This window comes from Oryctolagus cuniculus, chromosome 6, assembly GCF_051225735.1.
Source record: "Oryctolagus cuniculus isolate XC-2025 breed Fujian yellow rabbit chromosome 6, ASM5122573v1, whole genome shotgun sequence".
Lineage (NCBI taxonomy): Eukaryota > Metazoa > Chordata > Mammalia > Lagomorpha > Leporidae > Oryctolagus > Oryctolagus cuniculus.
Genome location: NC_142872.1, coordinates 65,106,645 through 65,117,160, shown reverse-complemented (window position 1 = coordinate 65,117,160; position 10,516 = coordinate 65,106,645). Strand labels below are relative to the sequence as shown.

General features: G+C 61.7%; 1 protein-coding gene and 1 long non-coding RNA gene across 5 annotated transcripts in view; one reads left to right on the top strand and one right to left on the bottom strand.

The window, feature by feature from the left end:
- Window positions 1-474: 474 nt before the first annotated feature.
- Window positions 475-8,414, bottom strand: N4BP3 (NEDD4 binding protein 3). 3 transcript variants are annotated; one of them, XM_008255481.5, is made up of 6 exons: window positions 8,148-8,390; window positions 7,034-7,152; window positions 3,001-3,351; window positions 2,235-2,756; window positions 1,538-1,792; window positions 475-1,404 (listed from the first exon to the last, which is right to left on the bottom strand). In XM_008255481.5, exons 3-6 carry the CDS (start codon window positions 3,319-3,321, stop codon window positions 877-879), a joined length of 1,626 nt encoding a protein of 541 aa, XP_008253703.1. In that variant the 5' UTR covers window positions 3,322-3,351; window positions 7,034-7,152; window positions 8,148-8,390; the 3' UTR covers window positions 475-876. The 3 variants fall into 3 exon arrangements, with proteins under 3 accessions (XP_008253703.1, XP_008253702.1, XP_008253701.1); XM_008255480.5 differs by having other exon boundaries at window positions 7,076-7,152; XM_008255479.5 differs by lacking the exon at window positions 7,034-7,152 and having other exon boundaries at window positions 8,148-8,414.
- A 214-nt stretch (window positions 8,415-8,628) lies between these two features.
- The window catches only part of LOC138850221 (uncharacterized), a 105,992-nt gene continuing 104,104 nt past the window's right edge, over window positions 8,629-10,516 (top strand). Inside the window, exon 1 of one of the 2 annotated variants that reach the window (XR_016235588.1) lies at window positions 8,629-9,137. This is a non-coding gene — a long non-coding RNA (uncharacterized LOC138850221). The remainder of the gene's footprint in view (window positions 9,138-10,516) is intronic. The other variant, XR_011389917.2, reaches the window with a different exon arrangement.

Genomic DNA, 10,516 nt, shown 5'->3' with positions numbered 1-10,516 from the left:
CTCCCAGGGAAGCATGTCTATTCTTGCTGGCTCCAGACCCTTCACCAAGTGACCCAAAAGCTCTCGCCCTGCCCTTCCCAGGGCCCACTGCTGTGGAGAGGAGGATGCACTTCAGCCAGACGCAGCACGGGAGGACCCCGCTGCAGCATCGTGTGCCCCAGCAGCAGCTGTCTTGGGCTGGCCCCAAGCCCAGCAGGGCATGGACACCCGGGTCCCAGACTTCAAACCAAGACAGCGTTTCATGTTCTGGGATGCCCTGGTGGCCTCGCTCTGTCTTCCCAGAGTTCCCCAGTACTGTTCCTTCTGAAAAATGCACTGGTGCTGAAACAAAAAGGCATTTCAGCCCACACAGCAGCTAAGAAAGATTCTGCCTCTGTGCAGACGGGCATGGGGGCACACCTGGCCTCAAGCCCCGGGTCCAGAACCCTCTGCAGTGGGGCCAGGGCCAGGCCTTAGGTATCACCCGGCACCTCCTTGTAGAAAATGTGGTTTTATTCTGTGGGAGGCCAATGTTCCCATTCCAGTTTCCTCCCCTCCGGAAAGACCTCAGCCTGGGTCTCCAGCCTCCCTCTCGCCTGCCTTTGGGCACCACAGGGCTCCGGTTCCCCAGCCTCCTCCCCTGGGGCACCCCCACTCCAGGGAGCAGGGCTAGGCCCTGCCCCGGTGCTCCTCTGCCAGGAGGGCCTTGTCCTGGCTCCTGCTGCTAGCACCCTAGCATCAGCCCACAGCCGCCCTGGGTCCCCCTCCTCTCAGCGGGCCTCCCCAGCCCTGGGCCGGCCCCTGCAGCTTCTGCTCCAGACCTGCGTAAGGGAGGAGCCGGCCCTCTCCGGCGGCGTCTTCTGACAGCAGCCCCCTGCTGGCGGCCCATTGCCGGCCTCAGATCTTGGAGGACTCCAGCCGAGGACTCCAGGGCGCGGGGGGCTCCCGCAGCGCCCGCAGCTCCTGCTCCAGAGCCTGGTTGCGACGGTACATGTCCATGTAGCCGCCCTGGATCTCCCTCTGATAGCGCAGCACCCGCTCCTTCTCCTCCTGCCAAGTCTGCCGCTCCTGCTCAAAGCGCAGCGCCTGCTCCTGGCCCCGCAGCCGCTCCTGCAGCAGCTCCGCCCGCAGCTGCTCGGCACCATCTCCAGCCTCACTGCCTCCCGCCTCCCCCAGAAGCCCCCTGCTCTTGCAGTCGTCGGTCTCACAGCTGCCCGGGGCCTCCTCCCGGGGGGCCTGCTCCTGGAGGCTGCGCACGGCCTCCCGCAGCCGGGCCAGCTCTGCGTCCTGAGCCTGGGCTTGTGCCCGACTGCCCCGAAGTTGTGTCTTCAGATTGAAGATCTCTGCCAGTTTCTGCGCCAGCTCGGCCTGGGCTTCCCGTAGCTGCTGTTTCAAGAGGCTTATCTCTGCCGTCTTCTGGCATACCTGGGCGGGAGGTGGGATCTGGGTGAACAGAAGCCCAGCAGAACAGAGGGTGGGGCGCCACTGAGGGGGACAGGCAGAGATTGGGGCCACAGCAACAGTGGCGAGAGTGTCTGAGCCCCAGGTTGTCACTCACCTCCCATCGGGCTTCCTCCTCCGGCCGGGCGCTGAGGTCGGCCTCTGTGTGTGTGCCGGGGGGCCGAGGCTCAGGGCCCAGGCCCTGCTGAGCCCGGAGCTCCTTGCGCAGACGCCGCTGTTCCTGCTGGGCCATGAACAGCTGCAGCTGGAGGTTGCGCTCGCTGCGCTCAGCCTTCTGGGCTACCTCGTGCAGCCGTTCCACATACAGGCGCTTCAGCTCAGCCAGCCACAGCCGCTGTCGCTCCTCTAGCACCTGCCAGGAGACAAGCATCTGACAGGGCTGGCAAAGCCATGAACAGATTGCCACCCTCCACCCCCAGACATAAGCACTTGTGTCCTGTAAGTCTGTGCTCCCACTGCTCCCCACCCCAACATTCCAGCCTGCCCTGACATCCTCCTATGCCCTGGGGTCCAGGGCTCTGCCCACCAATACACCTGCATCAGAGATGCCTTCCAGAGGTGAGACGTCCCCAGCACACGGCTCTCCTGGGAGCCTCTCCCCATCCTTTCCACCCAATTCCTATGCAGTGACCTGATGTCCCTGCCACATGGGGACAGAAGCCAGACGTTTGTCCCTTTCTTACTGCCTTGTCCCCAGAGCCATGTGGGTGAGCTGGCAGCCGGGGATCCTGTGTCTGGTTCATACCCCAGTTGCCAAAGGACAGAATAGGACCCAAGGACAGGGGTTCCCTCACCTGAGTGAAGGGGCTGGAGCCATCCTGCTCACCGAGGTCCCGCTTCAGCTGCTCACAGCTGTCTGGCAGCACAGCCACCACCTCATCAGCGCTGGAGCAGGAGAACTCATAGGGGGGCGGCGGGTCAGGTAGGCAGCTCAGCACAGAGAGTGGCCCGGCCTCCTTGGGGCTCCTCGAGGCCCGGTCCAGGGATCCCCCAAGGTGGTTGATGTGGCCCAGTGAGGAGCTGAAGGGGCTGGGGCCAGTGCCAGGACTGCGGCCAAAACTGCCGCCGCTGGAGGAGTCGGACAGACTGGGCTCAGGCTCGGGGCCGGCCTCATCCAGGCTCAGGGCGTGCAGCAGCTGCGCTCTGGCCTGGCTGGCCCGGGGCCCCGGGCTCAGGGGCGGGTGGCAGGCCAATGTGTGTAGGCTGCCGTTGCTGCGCCACAGCTTCTGGCCCTTGTGGGCCGCCAGGCTCTGCATGGACAGGAAGCCTTTTCCGGTGCCCGACACAGGCTTGAACACCGATGGACGAATGCGGCACTGCCGGGAAGAGAGAGTGGGTGTGAGCCCCACAGACCACTCTGCCCACCTTCCCGATGCTCCTGCAGCCTCTGGGGGATGCTCTTTGAGATCATGGGGTGCACGCCACCAGCAGAGACCTGGCCTCAGGACAGCCCGGAGCAGGACTCCCGCATCTCAGCTGCCCCGTCCCCACCCCACCCCAGCATGAGGGTCTCCAAGGCCTGACCTCAGGCCACATAAGGGGGTGTGGGCAGAGGCACACCTTGTCAAAGCGTCCCCGCTCCGGCAGTGAGGTCTTGCTGAAGTCACTGGCCCGAGGGTGTTCCCGGTAGTACAGGGTGGCGTAGTCGGCAGGCTCATTCCGAGGGGCTCGCTTGCTGGTCTTGCCATCCTTCTTGGGCAGGTGCAGGTAGCTGAAGAGCTCACGCTGCCCCAAGCCTTTCCGCAGGAGTCCATCGGGCTGGCGGGAGCCCCGCGACCCCGCCAGCGCGGCCCGTAGCTCCTCGGGGGAGAAGTCCTGCCGCTCCAGCAGGCTGCCCACGCTGCCCATGGCAATGCCAGCAGGGCCTGGGGCTGTGGCCATCAAATTTCAACAGGGCACACGCAGCCGCTTCTGGAAATCAAGAGGCTCCGTCATAGGCACAGGTGGGCATGCACTGCCCAACTCCCCAGATGCCCTGAACCCAGGAGATTTTCCGTCTGTGTCAGCGACCCCACCTGGCCCAGGCCCAGGTCCTGGCAAGGCAGAAGTGGGTCCTAGAGGGAATCCCAGGACAGGAATGCCGGACTGGTAAGAGAAGGGGGTGAGGCGCCACCCCCCAAGCCACCTGCCCATCTAACTATGAATCCAAGGAAAAGGGAGTAGTGCTCCAGTGGAGGACCCAGGGGGCCAGCTGAGGGCCAGCAAGTAATACGGAGGCAAAGCAGGGAGGCCCTGCAGGGGCAGATGGGTCCTTCCTCCCAGCAGACAGCAAAGGAGGCCAGACTCCAGCTCTGTCCGGCCCCGACCTGCTCACTGTCCCACCGCCAGGCTCCCCGCCTTCTGTGTGCGGTGGGGAGGGAACTCAGTGGACCAGGGACTTTGCCCACTCTCCTTCCCACTAACGGTCACGGCTCCCCGAGGGAAACATCTGGCATGGGTGGGGCTGGGGGCTACAGGCGCGGGATACAAACAGGAAGAGCCCGAGGAGAGGAAGGATGGCGTGAACAATGGCTGCAGTTTCCGGAACAGGTGTTCACCTCTGGGCACTGGCAGGAGGTGGAGGGAAGGGGCAGCCGGACCCCTGCCAGTCTCCACATGTGCTGCTACTGTGAAGCCCACTTCCTAGCGGGGTGGGTCCCAAACTTGATGTAGGGTGACGCCAGCCAGTGTGCAACCGTGGCCAAGGCACTATGCGCTGGCTTCCTCATATATACAGTGATAACCCTTATCACCTTGGGATGCTGGAGGAAGGGTCAAGATAACAGGACATAACCCTCGTGCAGACCAGGGCTAAAGCAGAAGTTAGCCAGACACCCGAATGCCTCCAAGGGTCCAGGCTTGCTCATCTCCCACTTGTGCTGGCCCCATTCTCTGGACTGGAACTTCATCTCCTTGGAGCCCATGCCCAGCCCAGAGCCCAGCACATAGTAGGAGCTCAGACAGGACCTGCAGAACGAATGCACACAAGCAAGCTTCCCTGCCTCCCACCTATGAGCGGCTGCTCCCTCCCACGGCCAAACAGATGCCCAGCGGGCGGGCTGCAGCTGCAAGTCCCCCGCCACCCCTGCAGTATGCTTCCGGGACACCCACTCCCGCCCCAAACAATGACTGTCCCGAGGCTCCATCTTCCTCAACCATTTCCAGGTTTTGTGTTTGTGGAAGACAAAGCTCCCTGGGAGTGGGAGGGAGGGTGAGGCCCTGTCCCCCTCCCCCATAGAGCACAACCTCACCCTGGACAAAAATAACCTTCCTAGCCCTTCCCTCCCAGCCCCCAGCCCTGAGATGGGCGTGCATGCAAGTTTGCACACCCCAGCCTGGTCCCCGGTGAACTAGGGGTGACAAGTCCTTCTGGGGGTGTCACAGGTGGTGCAGGCTCAGGGGACTGGTGCAGCCAAGAAGCCATGGGTGCTGGGCTCTCACTGAATCTTGAGACAGTTACTGTCCCTTTTTAAAGATAAACTCAGGGGCCGCGTTGTGGTGTAACACGTAAAGTTGCCACCTGCAATGCCGGCATCCCATCTGGACACTGGTTCAAGTCCCGGCTGTTCCACTTCCGATCTAGCTCCCTGCTAATGCACCTGGGAAGGCAACAGAGGACGGCCCAAGTCCTTGGGCCCCTGTACCCACGTGGGAGACCCATATGAAGCTCCTGGCTCCTGGCTTCAGTCTGGCTCAGCCCTTTGGAGAGTGAATTAGTGGATGGAAGATCTCTCTCTCTCTCTCTGTGTCTCCTCTCTAACTCTGCCTTTCAAATAAATATAACAAACAAACCTTAAAAAAAAGCTCACTGGGGCTTCCTCACAGGGTCTCACAAAGACGGGGTGACTTCCCCAGGGTCCAAGCTGGTCCAGGAGAGGACGTGTGTGATTCCCAAAGCTGTCCGTGCCAAGTGTCCTGTGAGGACCCAGGACGACAACCACAGCCCTAAGAACTGTCACTGGAGGGTATGTGGCTCACCCAACACCCTGTGCAAGAGCGCTGAACCCCTGTCACTGCCTTTTGGGTAGGGGACAGCAGGGAACCTGGTGTCTAGCCCACCCCACACTCGCTCTCTGGGGCACCCCCAGGCCCGCACACACCTCCCTTCGCCATGCCTCAGTATCCATATCTGGGAAGTGGGCGAGATCACCTGCCCGCCTTCCCCCTTACTGAAAGCGTTGCTGTGTCAGAGACAGCGGAGGTGGGAGGGCTTGTGAACTTTAAGCTCCATGTGGCCAGCCGGCGGGGGTGGGGGAGGGGGGCCGGGCCGTTGGCCACCTCACCTTCCCCTCACAGATGCTCACTTCCTGACTCAGGGAGAGATGACTGACATCCCGTGTTCCCCGGGAAGGGCCTCTGGGCCAGGGAAGAGTTCTGGAACCAGGTATAGCCACAGGCCACAACTACGTACAACCACACACACAACACAGTCCCACCCAGCAGCACCAGACCTCAGTGACAACATGTCCAACAGCTATGCCCAAGGTCACCCACACAGCACCGGGCCCTTTCCAGACACAGACATAACAGGATCACCTCTGCACAGAGTGTCCTCCCCAGGCTCCAGGCTGTGCACGTGTGGTGAGACGAGGGGACACAGCTACGGAGCCGTGGTAAGGGGGCATAGACAGCCCCTTCCCTTCCTTTTCCCCTAAGGCCCCGCCCCACACTGCACATGCACCCCTGCTGGCTAACTTCCCTGACTGCTGAGACCAGCTCTCCCAGCAGAGCTGGGGCCCTCGGCTCTCAGGAAGCTCCTGCCCGCCCAGGCTCAGACTGGGGACAGTGCCTTTTCCTAAAGGGGCCCATCCCGCGCCTATCCCAAGGCACACATTCCTTCTCTTGGTTGCCTGGAAGCCCGGGACTGCCTGCTCAGGCCCCGGCAGCTGTTCAGGCTGCCCTGGGGGAGGTTTGGGGAGGCTGGGGAGATGGCAAGCTCACTAGGATGCTGGGGCAGTCCGAGCAGAAAGCTGAGGCGTCCTCCAAGCACCTGCCTGGGGCCCAGAGCTGCACAGGGCAGAAAAATACCCACCACCCAGCTGTCTCACAAGCCACTCAGCCCTCCTGTCCCCAAGATTAGCCAGCAGTGCCAGAAGCCTGAATGCAGAGGGATCCACTCTTTGCTGTCCTCTGAGGGGCTGGCACAGGGGGACTGCCCTAGCCACAGAGCAGAGACAAGGGGACACACAGGGAAGGCAGCATCCTAGTACCTGCTATTGGGCCAGGCCAGACCCTGGACACTACCACATCCTCACAGCACACACAGGAGGTGGGAGCTGTCACTCCTCAACACAGAACAAGAAACCCAAGCCCAGGAGGTAAAATAATGAGCCAAGGGTCACATTTAGGGGGCACCACCCTGGGTTGCGTGGTGGACAGAAGCCCCACGCCGTGAGCCCCCGCACTGAGCCCACAGGCCCCAGGGGGAGGGTCCCACCACCTGCTGGGGGATTAGTGCTGCAGAGGGTGTGTCTGCAGCTGCCCCAAAGGAATGAGACTGGAATGCCCTGGCTCCACAGAGACGGCAGGGGCGAGGGGGCCCCAGGGAGGGGATGGCAGAGGCTGGCATACCCTACCCCCCCTTGCGGCACTTGAGGCTTAGCCCCACACCAACCCCTGCAGGAGTGGTTCTGAGGATCACTCCACAGCCACTCACGATCGCACTGCCCTTGCATTTCATCCTCTCTCCTCTTCTCCACCACAGCACCCGACTTCAGACAGGGAAGCTGGGTCCTAGGAACAGGAAGTGAATGTTTCCAGCATCCCATGGTAAGGAGCAATCTCAACACCTGGGGAAGGCCCTCTCCACGGGGGTCACCGGGGTCCCCCACGGGGCACAGGTGCTGTGCATGATGACTGCCCAGCCCTGGTGCCTAGTTCTCCCCAGGGCATCTGCAAGCAGACAGCCAGTCTGGAATCCCTCCCACCTGCCCCTGGGTTGGGAAGGAACACTGGCTGCTGCCGGCAGAAGGTCTCTGAGCCCTGGAAGCTGCTAGTTCCAGCGGCGCAGAGCAGGCTGGCCGCATTCACTCACAGTCTCACACACACCCACCCACACGCGCAACCCGCAGGCAGAAGAGCCCTGCCCCCGGAGCCGCCAGGTCCAATCTGTCCCTCTGGGCTGGGGGTGGGAGACTAAAGGTCCCGGTCCTCACTTTGGCCAAAGGCTGGGCCAGCACTGGATCAGGGTTCCAGCCAACAAAACCTAGCCTGGACGGGGCTGGGGGCGAGAGGAGGAGGGGGATATTTCGGAGCAGGGCGTGGGGCAGCCGAGAAATGTTATAGGGAAGGCGAGGTTGTCAGCCGCACGGAATTTCCCCCGGGAGGGCAGTGGAGGCGGCCAAGGATCCCCGGAACTGCAGGCAGGAGATCCTCGGGCTACCTGGAGGTGGGGTGGGGGGAGGGCGTCTCCCCCGGCCCCTCCCTGGGCCTGCCCGGGGCAGCAGGGCAGGGGGGAGAGGCCGAGGTCACACTCCTTTGCCAAGGACGGCTGCCACACCCAGTGGTGGCGCAGGGGTCCCAGAGCGGAGGCTGCCGTCTTGTTCCTCCAGCCCCGCGGTGGAGTCGGTCCCCTACCCGGTGCCACCTGGGCGCATACCAAACCCTGCCACCCCCGCCCACCTCTCAGACTACAACCTGGGCCAGCTGGGGTCTGCGACTTGGCCAAGGACATCGAGATGGCGAGAACCCCAGCCTCCGATCTGCGGCTCCCCGCGCGCCGGGCTTACCATGCTGGCGCCGCGCTCGCCGGACGCCGCTCCGCACCCGGGCGCGCTGCAGTTCCCTCGCGCGGACTCGAACCCTCCTCCGCGGCGTCGGCTCCGGCTGGCACTGCGAGCGTAGCCGGAGCGGCGAGCGCCAGGCGCCGGGAAAACGCGGGCGGGCGGGCGCCGGAGCCGGATTGGCGAGGAGGGGAACGCGCGCCGCGGCACTCGCTCGCCGGCCCTAGAGGCTGAGGGAAAACCCGGCCTGACTCACCCGCGCGCTGCCAGCCCAGCGCCCGGCCCGGCCCCCGGATGTGGGGGGCGGGGACAGGGGGGCAACCCCCGCCCTCCCCCGGCCAACCTGAGCCCCGCCCCGGCTCCGGGCGCGCTGCCCAGCGCCCAGCACACCCGGGCCCCGCGCGGCCGTCATGTGCGCCCCACAGCCGGCCGGCGGAGGCCCCCAGGGGCGCTCAGTCCGCCCGTGCCGGCGCCTTCTCTTCCCCCTGGCTTCTTCTACCTCTCTCATCCCAGAACCCGGCGGCTCCAGTCCTCGCCGCCGCCTCCCCTCCGGTAAGCGTGAGGGTCCCCTAAGTAGCACGGCTGCAGGTGAGAACTGCCCGGTGCGCTCAGCCTGGTCGGGGCAGCGTATTCAGATGCCTTCGGGGAGCCAGACGTAGGATGTAAAGGAGTCAAAACAAGGGTCAGGTGTGGACCCAAACACGTTCAGAGTGCAAAAGTGGACCCACTGTTTCCTCCTCCAAAAGCTAGCTCCCGTTGAAACGGCCCTAGGTGTATACCCAGACAAGCATGTGGACCTGAGTGCACTGTCCAGTAGCCAGAAGCAGCCTAAGCTGTCCCACAAGATGTGGGCTCCCTCTGTACCGTGGAATAGCATTCAGCCATGAAAAGGAGCCGAGTGCTGAAGAGCACTGCATGGCATTGTGCTCAAGAGGAAGAAACCAGACACAGAAGTCCACCTGTGTGCAGCAGGACAGTCCAGAGCCGCCGAACCAGGTCAGTGCCAGAGGCTGTGGGGAGGAAGAGGTGGGAAATGACCCCCTCAGGGGGCTAGGACTCCCGTCTGGGAGGTGGGCAAAGGTTTTGCAGCCAGATAGAAGTGGTGTTTGGTTGCAAAACATTGTGATGTACTGAAGAGCATTGAATTGCATGCTTTAAAATAGCTAACTGGGCCAGCGTTGTGGCACAGTGGGTTAAGCCACCACCTGCGACGCCAGCATCCCATAGGAGCGCCAGTGCTGGTCCCTGCTGCTCCACTTGCAATATTGTCCCTCCCCATGTGCCTGGGAAAGCAGCAGGAAGATGGCCCAAGTACTTGGGTCCCTGCCACCCATGGGGGAGACCCCGACAGAGCTCCAGGCTCGTGGCCCAGCCCTTGCTCTCGTGGGCCTTGGGGGAATGAACCAGTGGATGGAAAGTCTGCTGTGCCCCTCTGCCTTTCAAATAAATAATATTTTTTAAATTTATTCAAATAAATAATATTTTTAAAAATTTTATTTTATTTATTTGATAGATTTACAGAGAGAAATAGAGAGAAAGGTCTTTCATTCGCTGTTTCGTTCCCCAAATGGCTGCAATGGCTATAACTGAGCCGATCCAAAGCCAAGAGCCAGAAGCTTCTTCTAGGTCTCTCACATGGGTGCAGGGGCCTATGGACAGACCTGGCCATCTTCCGCTGCTTTCCCAGGCACATTAGCAGGGAGCTGGATAGGAAGTAGAGCAGCCAGGACTCAAACAAGCATCCATGTGGGATGCTTGCGCTAGAAGCTGGGGCTTTAACCTGCTGTGCCACAGCACCGGCCCCTGAAATAATAATATTTAAGAAAAAAAAATAAAGAGTATCAGGGGCAGACGCTGTGGTGTAGAAGGTTAAGCCTCTGCCTGAGTGTCAGCATCCCAGGTGGACACCAGTTGGATTCCTGGCTGCTCCTGGCTTCCACCTGGTCCAACCCCAGCTGTGTGGCCATTTGGGGAGTAAACCAGCTGATGGAGAATCTCTCTCTCTCTCTCTCTCTCTCTCCCCCCTTCCTCCCTCCCTCCCTCTCCTTCCTCTCCTTCTCTCTCTGTATCTCTGCCTTTCAAATAAATAAATAAATAAATAAATATTTTTTTAAAAAGAGTATCAGCCAATATTTAAAAAGAAAGAAAAAAGGAGCCTCATGATTAGCCTCCTCATGAGGAGGCCCCTGTCTGGTAGGATGCTCACGGGATGGTTTCCAAGCAGGGACACACTTGACCTTTTCGAGGACCTTGGGAGAGTCCCTGCTGGGGAAGCAGCCTTTGTGACATGGCACTTGCAGAATGATTCCTGAAGCATTTCCACTGAGCTGGGGCAGAGGCCAAGAGCTGGCCAAGGCAGAGCTTACCAGTGAGGC